General features: G+C 37.6%; 1 protein-coding gene and 1 long non-coding RNA gene across 8 annotated transcripts in view; both read left to right on the top strand.

Moving 5' to 3' along the window:
* LOC149610206 (latrophilin Cirl-like) overlaps nt 1-24538 on the top strand; it is a 331713-nt gene that overhangs the window by 277999 nt on the left and 29176 nt on the right. For 6 of the 7 annotated variants that reach the window (XM_089859269.1, XM_089859273.1, XM_089859271.1 and 3 more), the window contains 5 exons: nt 10370-10562; nt 16829-16935; nt 18978-19077; nt 19287-19597; nt 21095-21238. In XM_089859269.1, coding sequence (XP_089715395.1) covers nt 10370-10562; nt 16829-16935; nt 18978-19077; nt 19287-19597; nt 21095-21238 — 855 coding nt within the window. Of the gene's footprint in view, nt 1-10369; nt 10563-16828; nt 16936-18401; nt 18509-18977; nt 19078-19286; nt 19598-21094; nt 21239-24538 lie in introns of all 7 variants that reach the window. The other variant, XM_089859272.1, reaches the window with a different exon arrangement.
* Nucleotides 21690-22328, top strand: LOC149610217 (uncharacterized). The gene is made up of 2 exons (XR_016376709.1): nt 21690-22015; nt 22073-22328. It is a non-coding gene; the product is annotated as an uncharacterized LOC149610217 (long non-coding RNA).

A 24538-nucleotide genomic window follows, 5' to 3' on the forward strand; every position in this document is an offset into this window, starting at 1 on the left:
TTACGAGAGGACAGACCTTTTTTATCCTCATTCAAAAATATTTTTTTGTGCTAAGACTGCTTTAAAAAATCCAAACGGTTAGGCATTGGTAAAAAAGACAAATGATATTTTTTCAAATCTTATGAGATAACGCCCACCTAGTTGAAAATTGCCGTTTTTTGTCCGCGGGAGCCATTCCTTATGAGAATTTCGATGCTAGTAGGTTGTCAATTAAACTACCGGTATATTATTGTTGTTGGAAATTGGATATTAAGTCAAATTAAGTGGTTGTAAAGAGCCAGCAGGTTTTTGCCACTTCTTTTTGTGAGTATTTGATTTTTATATGTAAAATGGAGGAAGATAATGTTGAGAGTAAGGATGAAATGCGGAAGCGCAAAGCGCGGGAAAGGATGAGGGCAAAAGGTCGACGTTTTCATTGGATACTTAAGGTTATATAATCTTCTCGACACGGAGAGGTAATATTTTGGTTTTCCCGACTTGTATTTTAATATGGTCATACAGTTATGAGCTGCAGTAACAGCAGCCGTAGGGCTATCTAGCTACATTAAAAATAACACCATCATCCGGACAGACACGGAGAGCGAATTGCGCGCGCCAGACTGGAACATTTTCTACAAAATAAATCATAGAACGTAGTCGAAAAACGCGCGTTGAAGAATAATAACTCGTGAAACTAGAAAGAGGAGTCGGATAGCTATCATAAAATATATTAAATTACAATTTTAACCTTTGAAAATATGTCGAGTTAATGTCGAACCCCACGAACAAAACGAAATAACTTCTCAAATTTCAAGCTGAATAACGTGTATAACAAGTTGTGAAGCCGTATGTATATATTGTATACGAAAATTGTTATAGCTTTTAAAAACTAAGGAGCAATCCCAATTTTCAATACGTTCAAAGCTATTCTTTAATAGGCCTTTTCGAATTAAAAAATGGGGTATGCAGCCCTTACTATCGGGGCATACAAGGGGGTTGATACATTGCCATCCCTCTCTGCACAATCTCATGATACAAAAGCACTACAGCGCAGGCGCCGAAAAGCGAGATGGAAGGCGGAAGTTTTAACCTCTTAGTAACATCGAAATGGTCTATTATTTGAAAGTAGAGCAAAGCAAACTAAGGTTGAACTTTAAATACCCATTTCAATCTTAGTTTTCTATAAGAATGAAGTATAATGCGAGAAGACCTGTAAGATTTAGTATATAGAGAAGTAGCTTTATTATTATTGCATTCTGAATATGAAATGAAGCGTGGGCTATAACATTCCTTAGCTGAAAATCCATAGGGAAGTTATTTTGGGAAAAATAGTCGTAAATTCCCGCCATCCTCATCCTATCCCATCCCAGTTTCTCCACTGCTGGGTCTTCCTTTTCATTTTTCGGTAGGACCTTTTTAAAACGAGGGCCGCTATAGAGTTAGAGGACAGGAAAAATTATTATTATCGACGTTGTACTTGTACTTGTAGTCTTGTCCTAGTACAGACTTCTAGGAAGAGACGTGGTGGTGGGAGGGAGGGGGGAGGGACTTTAAGTAAACATAACGTTCGTTGAGAGCTCGACACGGGAATATAACGTTAAAGTGAATGTACCATGGACACAAAAAGGATGTCCTATACGATGAAGGGAGAATTATGTTATTTCACGACCGGGGAAACTTTTATAAATTCAATATTCCAAGTAATAATTTACTCGACACATTTTGAGTAAGAACAGAAGTTCGTAAGATATGTTCCATTAGTTTGTCATTGGTTAATGAGAGCTTGTCATGAAGTGACTGAAGTAGGTGAAACGTCATAAGTTTCCGTGGCTCGAGATTGTGGTATATTTTTCTCTGTAGTAGATGCATAAGTTCATAAGATATGTTCCATAAGTTTGTCACTGGTTACAAACTTGAGCTTGTCATGAAGTGACGTAAGTCATAGATTCGAGGTAAAGCGAAGACGCCTGATGAGGCACTGTCAAAGGCTTAGGGTAGACTGAATAGGAAGATGGAAGTCCTGCGAAACTAACCGAGTGTAGGACTTCAATTTTCGTTTGTCGCTCTCGGACTAGTAAAATTCGACATACATTATGATTTGTCTAGCCCTTCCCACAAAATCCGTCTAGATACATTGAGAAAATGTCAATAGATACGCAATCATTCCTAGGGAGTAATGGCACCTCCCTGCCTTTGGCTACCTCACGCTCTATGAGAAATTAACATGGAGTGCCACTACTCTATTAGGCCTAGCTGTATTTAGCTTTACCATGGTTTTTAGATGCTAGAAAGTAAGTTATCGATCTGTTTTGTTAAGGCCATGGGTTTAACGCGGCGGCTATCTTGTCCCAACGTAAAACACAGCGCATTTTTAAAGTCTACCCCGTCTGCAATGTCCCTGGAATCAAAAAAAAAGGAAAAAATCCAACCGACTCTTTTAGATAAAACTACAATCCTTCAAAATCGTTCTTTACTAGATTGGCCACTAAAAAAATGTCTTCTTTCTCGTCCAAATCGTTCCAGTAACTACTTTAAGTTCTATCTTAGTTTATATTTCGTATTACTCCGCCGTAGTTTTAACTTCAATGCGAAGTTAGGTTGGAAGTTGAACCTATATGTAGGTGGGGTTGACAAAGTCAGGGGATTTTGGGGGGGTTTTTTTGCGTTCAATTTTTATCTTGCATCCATCCATAACTCTGACGATCCCGATCCGTTGTTACTACAAATCCCCTGTAGTCATAAATCCATCTTAAAGAGAATGTAATATTTATTGCGTCTCTATAAACCAACCAGAAATTTTACAACGAAATCGCTTGGAAAAGAAAAAGAAAACGGTTTTCATTTTCTTGATTCGCGGAATGTTTTTAAGTCTAAAATATAATATACCTACAGGGTGTTCCTGAAAAGTCTGCCATAAATTAAGTAGGATGTTCTTTGGGTGTACGATTTTGAGTCGAAAATGTAACTTCTATCTCCATTCTGCAGTCTGGGCCCCTGTTTTCAAGTTATGATTGGAGTGTTTTAGGGATGGTCCCTTAAATTTAATTTAGAAACTGATTTAGACAATTATTAAATGCTAATTTAATTAAGGGGTCATCCCTAAAACACTAAAATTATAACTCGAAAACGGTGACCCGGACGGCAGAATGGAGATGGAAGTCACATTTTCGACTCAAAATCTTTCGTCCAAATAACATCACCCTTCATTTATGGCAGACTTATCAGAAACACCCTGTATGTATATTTAAAGATATTTGTACGGGGGCTTTCAATCCCGATCAGGTTTATGGGGGGATATATTTATCGATGAAGTTTACGTGCTTATGCATTAATTTAAATAGTTGTTTACGCCGTTAAAGTTTTGGGAAATAGTTAAACAAACTTTGAGAAAGGAGAGAGAGAGTGTCAAGAAGGTATTTTGGTTGAACCGGTTTGCACCCCGAAATATTGGTAGAATTTAATCAGCAATTGATCTATAGCTGACGTCTTGGGATATTTTTAAACTCTATCTTAGCAGAATCTCCTGGACTGAAAGATTCAGGATTTCGTTCAAATTGCAAACAGTTAATGAGAACTAAGGCGTTTCCCCTGTATTTGAAAATACGTTGAAATTCACCTCCTTGGAATTACTTGAAGAAGAAGAATCTTTATCAAGTGAACCAAATCTCCGATCACACGAGGGTTCATTATTTTTTCATTCCTTATATAATGGCTGGAGGTATGACGGACCGAGGCTTAGATAAGAATCGTCTAGATAAATAGCACCCTTTAAAATCACGAGGGGAGACTAACTTGCAATTTTTCCCACGTGATTTAAAGCTTACGTCACACGCATTTTATCTAAGTAACCAACTCCTCAAGTGGTTATTTATGTAATAAACGAGTTTACTGAGAGCCTTCTTAAACACTATACGATCAACCCCATTTAAACAACAATATTTTTGCATAAAATGCTTCGTCGAAGATGAATTATGTTCCAGTTAATCCCCCACGTAATTGCATCATTTTTCTTTTAGTAAATTTACATGATTGATTCTTCTTCCTTAATATTTGAACCATGACCCGACCTTAATTGATACCCCATACAGAGTAAATCGTGAGTTAACCTCGTTTTTTGCATTAATCAAAGCCCCCGGAAAAGAATTGAAACCTCTTTGAACAACACGCGTACTTCCCATTATTACCTTTCATCTGGTCACTGATTCTTTTATCTATCAAGGCCCGTGCATGGTATTTTTTATTCGTTCTCAAAAGGGACATTATTTTGCCACTGTTTCCCGCTAGAGGCGCCTTCCGTTTATCAGACGGTATTTGGGCTTTGATATAACTTTTCAAATCCCGCCTATAGACCATTTCGATGTTGCTAAGAGGGAAAGACACGGGGGTTAAAACTTGGCCTTCTATCTCGCTTTTTGGCGCCTGCGCTGTATAGTCATTTTGTATCATGAGAGTGCACAGAGACCGGTGGCAATGTTGCCTACCCTTTTTCACGTCGAAAATGTCTATTCACCATCGATTTTAAACTGCGCTTAATTCAAATTACGCGGGGATATGGTGATGAACAGCGCCATCTAGGGTAAAAGTTAAGCAATCAAAGTCTCCCTAAAAAAAGCACCGTGAATGGACCTTGGTAGATATAGAAGGCAATGTTTCGATTTAAAAAATATAAAAGAAAGTTTAATATTTGATCTAAAAGTCAAATAAAAAAATTATAATTTTCAACGTTTGCCAGGTATCTATTATTTTCGGTAAATTTCTGTCAGACAAAAATTGGTAGTTTATGTTTTGTAGGTTTTGCTTTATCGAGTTTTCATTCCAACATTCTGCAAGTTTTTATGGCACGAAAAATTTCCCAAAAAATTCGGGAAAAGGTATGAAACCGCGGTCGTGAACTTTAACAAAGTTAAATCGTGATATTTTATTATATTATTTTTATAAAACAAAAGTGATAAGAAGAGAAAAGTGCTAAGATGCGTTTCAAATTGAAAAAGAAAATGTGTGAAATACACAATACTCCATGAATGTAAGCAAAACAAACGAGACAAACGGGTCTTTTCAAGTAAACAGCTTTAAAAACTAGTTTATATTAAATTGACATAGCCTTGTAAAAAGAAACCTTTATTAAGTTTTGTTCGTATTACCTGTCGTCTTTCATCAAGGCCTATAGGTTAATTTTAATTTTAAATATTATATAGTACGAACTAGACCTAAATAAAAACTGGACCCGGATATCCACATTTCAATGAGTTAAAAGTATATCTTGTCACGCTATTCATTTTAAAGAATAATATCAACTTGGGGAGAAAAACTACTTTCTTTTTAACTTAAATTCATTTATCTCCATGAGCAGTTTGCAATATTAACTATACCACAGAAATTTTATAATTACCAACTGCACTTGAGGAATAAAAGAATAAGCGCAATCGTATCCTTTATTGACAATTTCATTTAATTGAATTAAGATGTGTAAATTGACAAAATGAATGTATTTAATTCACCCCTGAATATTGAACAGTTCTCTGTTGTAATTATGGGCCAATCCACGTCCGTTGATAGGCCTCTCTTTCGTTACAATGTTTAATTTCAAAAGATGACATCGCAAGTGGCATCAACAGATCTAGTGGAATTTAACCCTAGGGGGCTTTAATTGAATTTAGTATTATATAACGAAGGTGTTGTTATTATATATAGGAAAGCAAATCCGGGACTTTTGACTAATATTCAATTAAATCACCTCTTCTCACTTTAATTGCAATTTTCAAAAGCGCCTGCAATACGGGGACATTTGTACTATAAAGTATCGCAACCATTAATACGCCCTTCAATTTAATTTAATATAAACAAAAGTATCCGACACCTCGTCGGGATTCATCTTAATCCTCTTTATTCCATTTATTCAATCCTCCTGCTCAAAATATATTTAACAAAAGACCAGGAGGATGAGAAATTAATATCAAGCTGTAAGGAAGAATATTGGACGGTTTGTAATCTGCCTTGTTTAACTAAGTCACTTGACCCTAGAATCCGGGAATTACAAAGGTCACCTAGCATTCTGTTCTATTCCCAAGTGAAATTGATAGAGACTTTGTGAATATTAACTATACCATCCTCCTTTTGTCTACGAATGGACGGTTTTAACTAAAAACACGCGCGGTCTCCTACCCGAATACCAAACCTAATATCAAAGCCTGGTAGAGAAATGCACGTGCTTTCAATTAAACTGCTATAATAGCACACTGAAAGGCGGATTTAATAAACGCTCGCGGTTTCAATCGAACAACACTAGCTGTTTTAATCCCCGAACTCTCTATTCAACGTTGAGAAATTAATATGGTTTATCAGGGGGTTTGGGGGACGGGGACGATGATACCCCGAAATTCCTCGGCTTGGCGCTTCGGCTTTTCAGTCTGCGTTCGTCCAATAAACGTCACTCAGAAACTAGGCTTAATTTAAAGGCAGGGTTATATAATAATTTAGAAACCAACAAGCTGGGGGGGTGAAGGGGGGATGAAATTTCATTTTGAATATCCGATTGTTGAGGAATGGAATTGTTCATATTAATAAATGTAATGCCTGTTTCTCCATACGAATGGTATATACAACTAGGGATCATCCTTTTTAAAGAAAAGAGGGAATTTGAATCCGTTATCTCCATGGAAACAGAAGGAATCTTCCCCCCTCTTAACACCAGGGGGCGTATATTCGCTTGTGGGATTTGGAGAAAGATACCACATCCAACTCCCCCCTAAAGGTTATATTCCTTTTCTAGCTATTGTAGCTAAAAATTAATAAAACTACGTCGCACCGCTAGTCACGTTTTCAAAGTCAGCCTGGAGACTCTGCATCTCTATAGGTGTAGACCTAAACCCGTGTTGCTCCAAGCGTGGAAGGGAATTTGCAAGTCTAAGTTAGTTTCAGCAAGAGCTAGGGTAAGGGTAAGGTTGCTTGCTGCTAACACACACTACTAGCTTGCTAGCTTACAGGCTGTTTAGACAAGGGACGAAGAAATTTTACAGGGCAAGTCAAAATACTTACTGACTTATTCATAAGTTGTTGTGAATATATTTATGTCTGATATTCTTCTTACTTCAATTTAATGTACTTCTTAAATATACAGGGTGGTTCTGAAAGGTCCGTAAATAATTCTTTGGAGTCGAAAATGTTCTATGATATTTTGCCCTAAGGGTCACCGTTTACGAGTTACGATTGCCGGAGTGTTTTACGGATGACCCACTTAAGAAACTGATTTAGGCAATGATTTTTAATTTAATTAAGGGGTCATCCATAAAACATACTTTGAAAACGGAACCCTAAGGGCCAAATGTCATAGAAGTTACATTTTTGACTCGAAAAGAACAGACCGTTCAGGAACACCCTGTATACATTTACTTAAAGAAAAGCAAACTCGAGGTCAAACGCGGATTACTACCCCCATTTTAATTTGTAGCTCGGCCTAGTTCGTATTCCCACTGTTCTTTTAGAAATATTTTATATTACTATAGGCGCTTGTAACGTTTATCGAAAAGGTCTATCTATCAGCATTTGTAAAAAAAATGTTTCCAAATGCTTGAAAAAGAAGAAAAAAAAAATCTTTTTCTAGTCTGTCGTCATAGTACTGTCACTCTTAGATCCCGTACAACATCAGTTATTTTTTTTTTCTTTTTCAACCCTCTTTCACATTTCTCTCTCCATGTGACATCTTGTCAAATGTGTATCTAAAGTTGTTTTTTTATTTTATTTTTCCAAAATCCAAAATAACTTCTAAGAAAAAAATAAATTAAATTAAAACCAGGCTTATGCTTTCGCCAAACATGGATGGATGTTTAAAACCCCAATACGAACGCGACCTTCTTTTTAAATATATGAAATCTAGAAGTTCAATTTTCCGGGTCGAATAAACCCCTTTCTATAGTTTTCTCTTTAAAATACGGGCTTATTCTTTCATTCCTATACTAGAGTTGAGGAAGGTATAGAGAAAAATGGGACGAACCTTCTCGGAAAACTGCATCTTCATCTTACCCGAAATCGGAAAAACGGAGTCCCATTTCGAAAGCCTATTACTGGCCGGGGCGCCCAAGCGCGTAAAGGGGCACTATCCCCTTTCCAAAAGGTTAAAGGACTACAGCCGGACATTCGAGATATAACCCCACCATGGTTACTACTTTATCTGGAAATTCAGTGAAACTTAAAAGTTTAAAATATTATTACTATAGTCCCATTTTGAAAATTTTGGTACTAACCCTGCGCTTTATATTATAAGCCGATTTCCTACGTTCTTACCCCATCGAATATTGTATTTCTCTTGAGAAGCTAGAAGGGAATAAGATTGGCCCTGAGTTTCTCGAAAGTGTTTGCGGGGGCTAGCTAGCTTTTGAAAAATGCATTCGAAGAAAGAAACCTATCCACTCGTTTTAAATTCACCAACTTATCCATGGGTTCAACATATCCCAGTTAATGCCTAATATTACTGCCGAATTTCATATATTCCCCATAGCGAAATATACCCCATACATTCCTTGATTGTAGTTGAACGCAATATACGTTTACTCCCTGGTGATTCGCTTACTTTCCGTTCTTGGTTTGCCCGGGATATTCATTGGCTCGCTAGGCATGATGGGATAGGTTGGAAAACGGATTGGAAAATTCCACTTTCTCTTTTATATTTATATGTATATATATATAGAGTGATTTTCAAATCACTTTTAAAAGTTATATATCGAGTATATCGTCATTAATATAATATATTTTAAAGTTTGTCATTAATAAACTTTTTCTAATTGTTTTTAAAATTAGCTAGAGTATAACAACAACTTTTTTCCCTACGTTTAAAAAATTTGTACAAGACAAGAGGGGAGGGGAGGGGAAAGTTTAGTTTAGAAATTGAGACTCGATTCGAGATTGATGGATGTTCCCCGGGTATTAGAACGGAGGGGGTTGGGGATTGTTCCTAAAGCGTTGATGGTAACAGCTTTTAATCGATTTTTGAAGAAGTTTATACTGACTGGCCTGTGGTCTCTCGCCGTCGATACAATAATTTTTTCTCTCCTCTCCTCTCCGCATCCTCTTCATCCTTTCTCCTGCTCTTGAGCTTCCGACGAGATCTCTTGATTCTCTTCACTTCATCCGCGTGATAAATAGCTCGAAACTTTAGAAACAACATTGTTTTAAAAAGTAGTAACCCCCTTTTCTTTTCAAAGATAAAAAACCTCTAACCCTTCTAAAGTTTAAAGCTGAAGAAAAAGGTCGGATACTATCCGATACACTTCAGTTATTTTGATGAAATGAAAAGTTAAAACTTTTTTATATTTATATATAAGTAGTATCCATCCCCTCCGTTTTTTCCTCGTGATTGTTTTCAATCTCGCGCCTTTATCACTTCATCATCGTCCAATAAAGTCGAAATAAAATATTTTTCGAAAAGAAAACAGTTTCAGTCCAAGTTTGAGGTACTTTATAAGGGTTATTCTATTTGATCCCGGGGTCAATTCAAGACTGTATAGATATAGAGATCAACGTGGTTAAAAGTTCTCCGTCTTTCTTTTTGCGCTGCTGGGGAAAGATTTCCAGTTGAGAGAGAAGAAAAAGAAAGAAATCTCTGAAAATAAAATAGGAAAGGGCTTTATAACTTTCCTTGAAATAAGTGAGCCAAGCCAATCTTTAAGGGGCCACTGATCAAACGGGATTGGGGGACCCCTTAAAGGTTTTCGAGGTGGTACTGGGCCAAATGGAATCGAATGCTGCTGCATGGGCTGGCTGGGATAGACTGAGAAAAGAAAGGCCCGGGGATCAGTGTCTTAAAAAGAAAAGGAATCATTCTAGCACTGAGTTAAAGTTCATCTACGCTTCAATAGCGTCCATCCTTCTTCAAAAAGTTAACTCTGTTTCCATCGTCTAGGCGACTCCTTAATAAACTTTCTCTATTTTTCCCGCGTAAATAATATAATACGTAATTGTGTAGCGCCTTTAGAAGTGTTCTAACTGCTGCACACCGGCGTTCAGGGAGAAACCAACATCCAGGCGTAGTGTTTTATCGTGTACCAGAAATACATGCAGCTAATTGGAATCTCGACGTATCTAGACGAATTTTGTTTAAAGAGATTAATCATTTAATATATATGACGAATTTTACCTGGCCAATAATTTATTTCGCTGCATGTTGCACTTTGCGCGAGCATAGGAACTCGCGTTGCTACTACGCTTGACGGAAAATACAAAAGTCCGGCCCACAAAACCCGCATAGAGGGATACATGGGGGAACAATTACTATTAGCTGCAGGTATTCCCGGTATAAGTGAATATCAAAATTGTCTAATTTAGTACTTTTCTTACTGTTGTAGTCTGTTTAGATGAAGTGTCTTATTGTATTCATTTCTTTTGTCTGTCTTTATAGGCAATTTGGATTATAGAACGGCGTACGCTTGCGAGGGCAGCCAGCTGTCGATCGCCTGCGATGAGGGTCATCTTATTAAACTGGTCAGAGCCAACTATGGACGATTCTCTATTGGCATCTGTAACGAGCACGGAAACCTCGAATGGAGCGTCGACTGCACTTCGCATCGATCTTACTACGTCATCAATGAAAGGTATCATATCTTTAGATACCCTCCATAAAGGGTGCCAAAACCCTTATATACCAAACATTTCACACTCCCTTTTAAAGTTACTTTCAAATTGTTCTTGAAGATTCTTTCTCGAGATAAAACGAAAAGGGTTTAAAATGTAAATTTTACGGTAACAGTTGTAACGATGAGGTGCAGTGGGTGGCCAGAATAATTATCTTCTAATTACGAGCAGAATTCCATCGCAGCGAGCAAGCTAGTTCGTTTTAACGTTTTAAGAAAGCTCCTTTCGTTAAGCCAAGCCACGAAAGTGGGGAAGATGGAGAGAAAGTTCTGTTAGGTTGTTTCTAGGCTTTGGCGTAATTAGCGAATGAATTGAAACTCGCTGGAATTCCTTTCCCTGGGCTTCGGGGAGGAGGGGAAGGGGTAAGGAGAAGGGCACCCCATTAACAAATAAAAATAAACGTTTGTTGCAGATAAGGAGAGAAAATCCCCAAGTTTTATTGTCTAATAATATCCAAATTATTCTAACCGTGAATAACTTGCCAGTTTTATGACCTACTTTCTTGATACCACTATTACATTTTCGGGGGATTATCCCCCCGCCCCAACTTTATGGCAGGCAATATTCCCCCCACCCCCCTGGAAAAGGCTGAAGAAGTCTTGTTCACACTACTGCAATACTTGAACTGTAATGTTTACCTACCAACAACAATACAGTGTGTTTATGATAAGTCTGATACAAATTGGGTCAAACTGAGTGAAGTGTCAAAGAACTTGTGGTGTACAACTTGTAGTTACGGAACAATATGGTCTCCCAAACATTGATTGACCACTAAAACAAGGAAATAGCCACACGTGTGAAGTAATTAGCTTTACTTTACCAGCTTACCCACACTTCTACCCACTTAATACCACAAGTACGCTAGATAAAGGTTCAATATCGTTCTTAGATTGAAGACTATTGAAGGTTGATTTGTCTTACTCGACATGTGTGGCTATTTTCTTGTTTTTGGGGGCCAATCATTCAATGTTTGGGATCCCAAATCTCCGTAAGTAAATATTGTCACCCCATGTTCTTTCTAGAAACTTTCCACTCAGTTTGACCCCAACGACATGTCACCCTTTAGTTTATGCCTGATTTAACAGAAACACCCTGTACGTAGTGAGAATGAGTCTTTTAACCTATCCCCCACACCCTTCTTCGCCCATAGAGATTGTTTTTAAAAATACTTTGCAATTTTATTTCTTGACGGGAAATGTGGGAAACATCTTTAATCCCCTGGTTTTTCCTTTGAAATTTTTCCGTCAGCCTTAAATTCAAATAAGGAAGGCGCACTCTACATCCGTCCGTATTTTTTGGGGGGAAGATCCACCGTTATTTATCCCGTCAAACCATTTTACAACACGTGGAGATGAGATGAGATGAGCTTGAAGAAGGGGGTCTCTCCCCATCCCGAAACCTAACTTAGTTTGAAGGGATTTTAAAAGGATTAAATCGTCTAGTAACAAAACAGGCCGTCTTTTAAAAATTGCCCCTACACTGAGTAACAAATATATTCTTCTCCTTTTTCAATATGCCTTGAATATATTTTATATATATTAAAAAAATAAAACAAAGAAAGAATATTGGAAGGGGGAGAGTAGATCCCCCCTCAAACTTAAATGTATCGAACCCCGACAGACAGGAAGGAAAAGCTTAAGCCTAATTATCCTCCCCTGAAGGAATTTGTTATGTTCTTTCAAGAATATTAGAGAACTCCTTTCGTGAGTTAGTTATTCTCGGCTTGATGAGAAGTGGTTAGCGATTTCACGTCGCAGAAAGAGGGTTTAGGGTTCGATCCTGAACTGTGTCACCAGGAGTAAAACCCGCATAGAGTGTGCAAGTTTACTCCCCACTTTTAAAAGGAGCTTTTATCTTTGCCTGGTGTTGCCCGGTTTCCTCCTTTCCATCAAGACTTGCTGAGGTTAACGGTAATAGTTAGTGTAGGGCTCTGTTGGTTAACGATAATAGTTAGCTCTTGGTTTGCTGTGGCATAGGGTCTCCATTACCCCTCCATGCACTGAAATCGTGCCCTCTTTATATTATGATCACGCTATAAAGTTGAAAGGAGTATTTATTCATGGTGAGATGTATTAAATTCAACTTGATGTGGCGAGGGGATTTGAAACTTTTAAAGCGTCCTGTCTTATTTCTAGGGGCGATTTATAGCTTGAAACTTCCCCATTTTCCTCAAGAACAACTTCTTTTCCTCTCCTAAAAAGGAGGATTTTTTTTATTTTAGAAAGTTGAAAATACTGGTGAGATGGAAAAATTAAGATAATTAATTACTAAGACAAGTTGATCCTATTTCCGTTATTTCTTCTTTATTTTTCTAAAGTTTCTTTCTCCTCCGTTCGAAATTTCGCAAAGAGGATTTAAGACTTTTAGACCTAGTATGTCACGCTTCGAAGAGCTTCCTTTGCCAGCTAGCGTTAAAATTCAAAATTTATTCCATTTTTTATTGCGAAGTTATTTTTTTATTCTAGGCGATCCTTTGAAAGGTCGTAAAAGTCGAATGTAGAGAAGGTATTGAGGGAAATTCAAAGAGTAATATATTCCTTTTCCATTGAGGGAGAGAAATTGAGAGATTTAAGAAATTTACCGAAGAAACTTGTACGTGTAGCGCTTTGAATTCGAAAAGTTTAAATTGGTAAAATACTTAATTTAAAATGAAAATTTGAAAGCACGTGCGATTTTTCGTGTTAAAATTTGTACACGTGACGTTTCTCGCGCCCAAAGTAGTACACGTGACTCTCTCGTGCCAAAATTTAAATATCTTATGTCAGGCGCATATGTTTTTCGGTCCAATTTCTTTAACTCTGTCAGTTTTCAAACTAATTTATTTCAGTTGTGTTAAATTGTTAAAAAGGGCCGTTTATTTACGTTATCCTGGATAGAAAAATATCAAATAATATGGTTCTTGTATTTTATTATTGTCGGACACTCAGACGTGTAAAAGAAAGGGAAGAAAAAACAACAAACACACGGGGTAGTGTAGACTCTTTAATGACAGAGCTTCGGAGAAGCGCCACCGTGAAATATAGATTGTCAGACAGAACACCCGTTCGAGAAAATGGTTTTTTCACCTCCTCCTTCTTGTCCTATATGCTACCTCCTTGCAATATCAACCAACCATCCATTCTTTTCATTTTTTTCTACCGTTTCTCCCATGAATCCAACCTTAAGAATATACCACTAGGAAACTTAAATCCTACCAAGTAATTTTAGCTGAAAATAGCTTTGAAAGTTGGTAAAATCTTAGTACGAAAACTGGCGTGGAAAGAATTGGAGATAGAAAAGTGAGAAAAGAAAACCGTCCTTAGTTTGTCCAGTTTTGTAAGACGATTTAAGACGAAGCAAAGATACGTTTAAATTATGGAGTAGTCTTCCTCTATTTCTTTATATTCGGAGTATCAGGGTGGACGGAGGATACTCGCCTCAGAGAGAAGAGCGAGGGAGAGAGAGAAAGAGAAATTATCTTTGAGTCGTTCCTTTTGTTCAAATCGTCTCAGTCTCGTGAACACGCGTATTTCTCCAACGCGATATAAGTTGTAGCCCTTGTTATATCGCCTCCACCTTTTCCTTTACCACCTTGTAAACTGAGGTGTCGGATACTCACCCCCAACTTAAGTTAAAATTAGAAAATTCTCATTATCGAAGGTGTCGGAGTTAAAATTAGAAAATTCTCATTATCGAAGGTGTCGGAGTTAAAATTAGAAAAATTCTCATAACTGAAAATTTCAATCCGATTTTATTTATTCAATTAACTTTGATGAATACTTGATAATCCATGGAATTAGATGGATTACAAGTATCCTACCCCTCGGACACTACTACTTCTACTAGTACGACGACGACGACCACCACCATCTCTTTTTTTGTCGTGTTTTCCAAGCGAAAGGAAAATCGGAGAGAAATAAAAAAGATTGTGTAGTAGGAGGAGGCATTTTTCCATCGGTTGCAGCATTCGGGAGTTGTATTAGCTTTTATCCAGGAGGACTATATATACAACATTCCCTCTCCATCTTCCCTTCCCATCCAAGTTTCTTTATCTGGAATCCAATTAATTACGTTTAAGCAAAAAGAGATGCTAGAGAGGGGGAGAAAGAGGTGACGTTGGGTGGGTGGGGGTTTGGGGAATAATTGAAAGGGGAGTTACCCCATACACCCCTTGACACTAGCTTGAATGATGGCGAACGTTGGATGTATGGAAACTAACTGCATGGGTAAGCTAGCAAGCTTGATTTACATGGAAATTCCACACACACATCAGGGCCTGCCCCCTAGCCTCATATCGAACAATAATTAAGAGGAAAAGATCGTTAATTAGAGAGAATACCCCTACCCTTCCTTCATCCCCCCCCCAACAACTTGTCTTTTCATTTCTATTTATGGTGATAAAACTGTTGCCCGAAATTTTTCTCTTTTTGTTTAAATTTTATTTTTAAAAGCTTCGTCGACTGGCATTTTTGAAAAACGGATGTAGATTAACGTTACGCGTTCACTATCAGATACTTAAATTTGTTTTCTGATTCTAAATAGGTGTCTATTTTGGTTATCTGTATTTGATTTATTGGGTTAGGAAAATCGATCGTCTCTAATAGGTTTTGGGTTGATATCGAATTTTAGGTTTTAATATCGATTTTTTTTTAATTGAGACAAGAGTTCTCTATCAGATATTCGGTGATATTTGGCTAGTCCTTTGCGAGTATTTGCCAAATCTCGATTATATTCCGGAAATGACTAAGCCTATTTTCAATCGTAGTACTCCTTTTAATATTTGAATTACCCCATTAGTAGATGTGTAATGAAGTATTCATCCGCAATTTTTCACCGTTGATCTAATTTCTGATCTAATTTGATTTCCGAAAAGTTCAGTCGTTTACACTGTGTCTAGTCAGGGTTCATACAAACCTGGAAAACAGGGAAAACCTGGAAAAATCAGGGAAATAAACAGTTGACAAAAACCTCAGGGAAATTTCGAATTTTTAGTAAAATTCGGGGAAATAGGGAAAATTTGCGTCAAATAGGGGCCGAGTAATTAAGCAAAATGTTTGTAAACACACCCTCCATAGGATTAACATTACACTAATCTTTGGAGGCTCATAACTCTGGTTATATTAGAGATACGGGGATGTCCTTTGAGTATGTTATAGCCCTATTTGCCACCCCTCTCCTCCGTTAACATTTGCTCCATAGGATACTCCATATACGGGAAAACCTGGAAAATTCAGGGAAGTATATGGGGGAAAACCTGAAAATCTCAGGGAAATTTGTTTTCCAAAAGTTGTATGAACCCTGCTAGTGTTAACCTTAGATTGAATTCGTTTTTAATAGAGAGAGAAAAAAGCAATAGAGAGTGCTACATTTAAGGAAAGATTGAATTTTCCAGTATTACGTGTAAAACTCATTTCAGACGATTCGGGGGAGCGGGGTGGGGGTTCTAGCTTAGATGCTATGGGTGGTTTATATTAGTAACGTCTATGTCTGGATTTTTATTTTTTCGAAATCGTTTCAGGAAATCTAATATATTTCTGCAGCTAGTAAAAAATATAAGAGAGTTAATAACAAACCGCTATAGGGGAAATTTTGTATCAGTTTGCGCTTTATATTTTTTTTATACCCGCAATACTTTATTGGATTTTAAAGTGTATGAATTTGGCTCAATTCGCCCATGAATATCGTATCAATTTCTTTAGTTGCTATTTAGGAAAAATCTTGAAAGTTAATTCAAAATTCATGGATGAATTCGTGTAGTTTCTTCATGATCTAAAATAGATGATGGTTTTTTTTTACTAGTCTAGATTGTTGTGGTAGTTCTTCTAAAGGTACCCCGCAGTTAAAACTAATATATGATGTAAAAAGGATGACTCTGATATGTATTATAGTTATTTTTTCTACAATATTTTGGGGTGGGTATCACTTCTCAGCATCCTACGCTTTATTTTTTCAACAACCTACGACATCTTTGATAGATTCTAGTCTACGATAATAAAACAGATCCGTAGGTCGGAATAAAAGGTACAGACAGGAACTTTTTAAGAGACTTAACTTTTCATGGAGATTGGCCACCCAAGAGACAATTTAAATACGTATTTTTACTTAAGTCTTATCGCGATCCCGGGGGGGGGGGGAGTAAGGGGATTAGGGAGGGAGGGAGGGAGGGATGGTTAGGTTAGGTTAGGTAAATAATTACCTAACTTTATTTATTTTTGCTTGTGTGATAACCCTAATGGCAAATTTTCAGATGTAAAAATTTGGGACGATGTTTGGTTAACGTAACCAGTGATGTCTTCGACGATCCCTGTCCGGGGACCTTTAAGTACTTAGAAGTGCATTACCGGTGCATGCTAGGTTCGTCTGAAAAACATAGAGACATAGATACCTAAGTCCACTCGCAAATTAGGTTTTAGTTAAGAAAAACCTAGCTTGCGTATGGACTTAAACTAATTTTGGATGGGTTTATGTCAAATCGAAGCAAACCTCGTTTGGTAGTTACCCCCTGTATCTTTTGACTTCCATAATGATTGACCTCAGTTTGACCTTATGGTCGTGATTGGCTGTATCAAAGTACTTGGGTTGAGAGTTGAAATCCATCCAGTCCAGGCAGGGTCATCAATCCCCTGTGTACTTAAGTCGTATCAATGTCCTCGCCGATGTTGATTATTTTTAAGAGTTTTGACCTTTCTCAACCTTTGTTTTTGGACCATACCATACCTGGCTGGAGTTCATTCAAGGCGGGGAGCGAATGCTTATTACCTCCAGCGCGATTGTGTGTTCCCAGGTTAGGCAAGTTAGGCTTAGAATTGATTACCTACATGGACGTTAAGAAATTTGCTACCCATGAGAGAGAATCTGTCCTAAGTTACCATCAACTCTGCGGGAAGCCATTTAAAATTGTTTGTCAATACGTAACAAGTACCGTACATTTCTCTTTTGGGGGCATTTTTCTTGGCGTCAGGAGGTGCTGCCCAAGAACAGTCTTCGTTTCCCGACAACCCGAAAGATACAGCCAATGGTAAAAAAATAACAAGTACAAGTCAAAAGTTTACCTTAAATGACACAATCGCGAACAAAATGTTGGAGTAACTTACGATTTACGTTGAAAAATGCAAGCTATAAAAACTTTGAAATTCCTTCAACCTTACCAATTTCTGAGCGTTTTTTATTGGCGCACTGCAGTCCCGCGAAGACTAGATAGGTCGGTCTGTCTGTCTTTGGGAGATGGAGTTCCCGTGATAATACTTGACAGATTTGTCGACGCCGATTTCAAGATATCCAAAGACAATCCCTCCCTCAAGGGGGAGACATAAACCAAACCAAGAAAACAAATAAACAACAACTCGTCCAAAATAAAAGAAATACCTTCAAGTGAATTTCTTTGAATCAAAAGGTCATTTGTTAAAGTACTTGAGATATATCTTTGGGAAGGATATTCATCCTTGAATTTAACTCCCAAAAGATTGTATCTTACTTTAACTTATGACCATCTAACTGTACTTAAGACTGCTCTGAAGTTGGTAAGGTTTTTTATTCTATTCAATCGTTGGTAACAAATCGTTGGTTTCGTATCTCCGCTTTTTTTTACTTTTTATAAAGATGGATGTTCAGTACTTTGTAAGGGATTTCTTTTAAATCTCACTTGGATCTCAGTTCCCACGATGAAAACAAAAAATTTATCCCATCGCGGTTTGCTTCGAATTTGATTTCAAAAGTGTAATTATTTTGTCTCGGGTCACGTTTTGTTTTTGTTTCCCCGATTTGAGGTTTAATTGTTTGGTAATTCCGCGAAAAAGTGATTAAGTTGAATTTGTTTCAAGCTGTGGTATGAAGAGGGGTTGCAGTCTACTGGCTTCCAGTTCGCTCTTTGACGATCCTTGTCCAGGTACACTCAAGTACTTGGAAGCCCACTACAAGTGTGTGCCAGGTATACTACCCCATAACGACAAATCGACAAATATTATATACGTTATTCGATGTTTAATTTTTTTTCTTTAAATTTCAATTAAACATTATTTTTGATGTTGTTATCAAAATTATTTTATATTTTTGCGCGATATAGGCTTAGGCCTAGTAGATTTGCAGCATGTTTACCTCTGCCTGCCACTGTTTGTTTCTATTTTTTTTATATACACTGAAATATTTTTTACCATTAGAGTAATTAACGAATTTTTAAAAGATGCGACGATTTCGGGGCATGTTAATTAGTTCGCGGCGAGGGCTTTAATTTTAATTTAAATGCATCTATTTTAATTAATATAGAGTACGAATTTTTTTGCAACTTTTCCCGTACAGTGTAGTAGATTTAGATTTCCCAATATATGTTAATATATTTGTAAGTTATCATTACATTTAAATAGTTCAAAATTTTCATATTTTCATCTGTACAACAACAGAGTCGACTACGACATCTTCAACGACAACCACACCATCTACTACAACAACAACTACGTCAACACCGCCACCAATAATAATTCCATTAACCAGGGTCTTTAGGTAAGTTCATATACCCTAAATTAAAACAGTTTTTCATTGGCATTTTCTATGGAGTAATTATCTTGGATTTAGAATGAGAGTCAATTTAAAATTGCATTTAATGCATCTATGTCTAATTTAATATTGCTCCATGGTGGCAGATTAATTGCTAGCAGCCAAAACGTCATTAGTTCAATTGCCTAATTTAAAATTATCATTTTTACTTTCAGACCTTCTACAACGACACCAACACCTCCTACAACAACGGTGTCAATATCTTCATCAACTCCAGTTTCATCCACCACGACGGCGTCTGTCCATGTAACACCGGACGTTCCCGTTAACGTATCTCCGAATAGCGGACAATCATACCCGGAATACAGTCATCCGAGTCTTTCAACGGAACCACCCGTGGTTCGAGTCACGACGACCGCCAAGGGTTACCCTAATTACGGAAGAACCTCAACGACTGACGGCTCGCCGCTACACAGGGTTCATTACGTTTATCAGTCGACGCCCTGGCCAAGCACGGATAATCACGGTATGTGGTGCAATGGTTAAACTTTGAAATAAACATAAATTTTTTGGTCGGAGACAAGGCCTATGTTTTGGACGTTTTCATTTCATTCCCTTTGGGCTCTTTCTCGGGAATTAAAGTGCAAAGTGTTTTGGGGGAATTAAAGAGTAGAAGGGATCTGGTGCGCGGAGGGAAATCTACCCGATGGAGTTTCCATCTGACTTTGGTAACGGCCTGCTAAAAGAAGGGGGACCCAACGATGCCCATTTTTCATCCCGTAGTGTCGTGGTTTCTCCAAGAGAGAGAGAGAAAGAGAGAGAAAAAACGTATTTAGGCTAGAGGGTTTTCCTTTTGCGACGATACAAACATACAACTCTACTTTTCCTAAAGCCCCGAGGTTCAGTTCCCACTGCGGAAGTACTTAGCACCACAATAGAAACTGTAATAAAGTTATATATATGTGTGAACAGAACTCATTCGTATAGCATAAGTTCATATGGTATGTTCCATAAGTTTGACACTGCTTACTGAGAGCTTATCATGAAGTGACGTAGGTCATAGATTCGAGGTAAAGCGACGCTGTCAAAGACTTAGTACGGACTAAATAGGAAGATGGACTGCAAAACTAACCGAGTGTAGTCAATTCTCGCTTGTCGTTCTCGAACAAGCTCTCAGTAAGTTTGTACCTTTACGAAGTATAGATAGTGTCTTACTTATGGAATATATCTCATAAACCTATGGTCTAGCTTTTCCAACATTTGATCCTCCTCGTGACACGAATTTATTCATTTTCCGCACGAGTATTAATCTATTAGGATGTATTCCTAATGTCCATGGGGGTTTGGCAGTAGTGGGTTCAATATTCATGGTGGTAATTTCATTATTGATTCAATAGTGTTTTATGGAAACGTTTTTCATAAAGTTCCTGCACGCTGGACTTTAATCCCCTTCGAAATTCGTAGCTCGTTTTCCGAGCTTAATATAAGAGCGATATATAGTACTGTGTTTTGAAAACGAGCTTGAGTCTAATTTCGAGGCTAACTAGGGTTTGGGGAAGGGGTAGGACAGGGGCGCGCTGCACACCCTATTACGTCGGATTTAATGGTCCCCTGTTTACTTTGATAGCTAGGGGTCCCAAATCCCTTTCCATGGTTTTTATTTTTATCTCTCTTTTGGCGCTCGCAAAGGAGCCCATCTAAACTGTTCTTTATTCCAGGCGCCAGACGAGGCCCCCTATGCTTATGGTCTCCCATATTCTTATTTCTTTCTTTTTTCTTCTTGTTTTAATGTTTGTTAACGAGATAGCGCGCGGCCCCGCACGCAGTCGGTGTGGACCTATCGAATAAAAAGGTTTTTTTTACTAAGCAAATGTCGCCTAGCGTTTTCTTTCTCTAGAGCTTAAAGACTTGGTCAATACTGTTCTACGCTTTTGTTGACCTAAGAAATTTATAGGCCATCGGTTTAATGATTTACCAGGTAATGGTACTGAATTTTTGTCGAATTGTTGTTATTTCTTCTTAGGTTCTCGTTATGGAGCCCATCTTTCAAACGCAAACGGCGTCCAGCGTGTTGGTCAGTGCCCACCCGTTTTTGCCAGACAAGTACAATGGAATTGGACCAGAGCTGGAGAAACGGCGGTTAACAAATGCCCTGGAGGAGCTATTGGTAAGTTTTTCTGTCAAATCATGGAATGCATAAGCTATTATAGGAATTATTGTGTACATAGATTTTTTTTCAACATATCTATAATTGGCTTATTTTGTCGGGAAGAGCTACAGGCTCGTCATTACGTATGACCTGAAGTGTATAATATTCCTCTTCGATAGAAGTGTACCACAGAGCGGGGTAATTGTAACATGATTCATCCCAACATTAGAATTAACATTTGGAGCATGGTTACTAAACCAGATCACATACGCGATAAATAGTTCCCTCATCATTACTCCATTAGCGCTGAACTATTAGCCAAGACGCATGCGCTTGTGGCTTTTGTCCCACGTCAAGACGAGGTTTGTGGGTTGATTACTGAGGATTTAGTACCACCACACAGTCCTAGAATTCACCCTAACACGGTGCGATGCCCATCTGAAGTTTGATGAGCAGGAAAGCAAACAACAAGTCGGGAAAACCAAAATATTACCTCTCCGTGTCGAGAAGATTATATAAACTTAAGTAACCAATGAAAACGTCGACCTTTTTGCCCTCATCTTTTCCCGCGCTTTGCGCTTCCGCATTTCATCCTTACTCTCAACATTATCTTCCTCCATTTTACATACAAAAATCGAATACTCACAAAAAGAAGCGGCAAAAACCTGCTGGCTCTTTACAACCACTTAATTTGACTTAATATCCAACTTCCAAACACAAATATTTACTGGTAGATAAATTGACAACCTACAAGCAAAGAAAAATTCTCAAGAATGGCTCCCGCAAATTTAAAAGGTCTATTTTCAACTAGGTTTTTTTTAAATTTTTGGTCTAACTGTTATCTACACCTAGATGGTTTTCAGTGAAACAAACAAGGAGCATAAACACAATAATGGAAGCTTCAGTTTTATTTAAAACATGTAAAACAATTATCATCTCTGCAAATAGCTTACACATGTCTTTTTTACCAATGCCTAACCGTTTGGATTTTTCTAAAGCAATCTCAGCACCAAAAAATATTTTTTGATACAAAATAAATGTTTTATATTCTTATTAAGAATAAAACAAGAGGATAAAAAAGATCTGTCCTCTCGTAATTTTTTAAGCTTTTATCAAGATTACTCTATACAACAGTAACAAGGAGTATAAACCCATTAGTGGAAGCAGTATTTTTTTTTCGAAACAATCTCGCTTATTTTTATCCTCTCTAGGCTTCGCTAAATACGTATTTCTCTTACGTAAAATATTAATAGACAGGCAAGGATTCATACCATTAAAGAAGGAGAGCAATATTATCCATATTTTCATTTCATATACAGAGAAAAGAAATTATTATGTTTCTGAGAGGAGCTTCCCATTTTTGTTGTTGTTTTGAAAAATATATCGCAATGCACGGGCCTTAATAGATATAGGAGGCAATGAAGGAAATATATCGCATGCACGGGCCTTGGTAGATGTAGGAGGCAATGATAATCTCTCTCTTTGCACGAGAGGTTTATCTTTAATATTTAAATAAATATAATTATTTTTAATTATTTTAATCTTCAATAATTAACATTAATAATAGTTAAATCGTTTAAAATAAAGTTATACCTATTATCATCTCAAACTTTGCTAATATTGACGTTTAAAGTGAAGGGTACCCCTCTTGCCCGCTTTTTTCAAATTTGGGGTATATATACGATTCGTTTCCATTATAATAGTAAGGAAAAAGCGCAATTGCGAAAACCTTTGGTGGAGATCCCACCTTAGGGAGGCTAGACGTTTCTCGTAACCCTAGCTGATCGCCGCGTATATCCTAAAACCAAACGATGATAATGGAGTAGAAGCCAATGATATAGATTGGTGTCTATGTGGAATAGACTTTGTGGATGGTGGTGTTAGAAGCCAGTGTAAGTGCAGACTGGTGTCAATGTGGGATTGACAAAGAATAGAAGATGGTGGTGGTGGAAGCCAGAAAAGTACCAGACCGGTGTTCATATGGGATGGACGAAGACCAAACATGGTGGTGTGAGAACTCAAGTATAGAATAGCCAAAGGAGAGAAATACAATTTTCCAAATTTCTGTGAACTGTCAATGCGGTCCGGAAATTGGGAACACGTTTGCTCCGATACGCAAACTGCGAACGCGGTCACGTGGGTGTAACAACGGACAGACAGACACACAGACAGACACACACACACACACACACAGACAGACACGGCCGTTACAGAACCTCTCCTGGACTACGTCACACGGAGAGGTAAAAAGGTGCATGAACCTGGGTAGAATCATGTTACGCAACTAAAGTATTAAGAGGATACAGAGTGGCATCCTTCTTCTATTATCCCCTTCTGGTATGACGAATTTTACCTTGCGAATAAGTTATCTCACTGCGCGTTTAAGTTTGCTAGGCTGACCTCGTGTTTCTACCAACCAATGAAATCACAGTTTGAAAGACGTCCCATCGAAACTCGCGTTAGAAATTAGCTGTATGTCTTTCTAGTCAAATATATACCGATAAAATTTATAGGAGCTTGTAAACTGAAAATCCTTTCCAAATATTTGCCCCAGTAGTCGAGAGATTAAATCCCTTCTCGGGAAAGAGACCCGACTCTTAATTGATAACTCGCTTTACAAACCAAACAATTTTCAATCAGGATATAACTAGTCGAAGCAGGCATCCTTTTGTATATTTAGCTAAGTTTAATCCGACGAAATACGTACATCCAGCGTGTCCCTTGTTGTTATTGGTTTATGCCGTCTGGGAATGCGCTTAAGTTAAATCCGAAATTTTCAAATCTTAAATTCAAATATTTCCTCACTACATTAGCGGAATAAATTTAGAAACCTGAAATAATTGAAAAGGAAAGAGTAAATTTATATTGCCAATATAGTATTGGGAATAAATATATTTCCATCGGTTGGGATCCCTGTTGTGATTTGACGTTAATTCTGTTTCGTGTTTGTTGCTAAGCCTTACTATACTAAGTAAATAAATATTCATCCGGTTTAAACAATCAATGAAACTTGCTATAGATTCCTTAAATTGTAAAATATATAAATATAGCCCATGTTTATGTTAGGTTTATCTTTTATTTCGACTTGAGCTCACACAGTTGCAGCGATGTACCATTATTAATCGTTAAGATGTCTTCTCTCTCGTTACGCCCAGTACCACCATCCGTACCAGCATAAGTTTATAAGCTATGTTCCATAAGTATGATACTTAGTATATTTACTTACTGAGAGCTAGTTTAAGAACGACAAGCGAGAATTGACTACACTCGGTCTTCCCATTTAGTCTGTACTAAGCCTTTGACAGCGCCTCACCAGGC

This window comes from Phalangium opilio, unplaced genomic scaffold (genome assembly GCF_054372755.1).
Source record: "Phalangium opilio isolate 3A_F unplaced genomic scaffold, DU_Popi_V2 ptg000329l_1, whole genome shotgun sequence".
Classification (NCBI taxonomy): Eukaryota; Metazoa; Arthropoda; class Arachnida; order Opiliones; family Phalangiidae; genus Phalangium; species Phalangium opilio.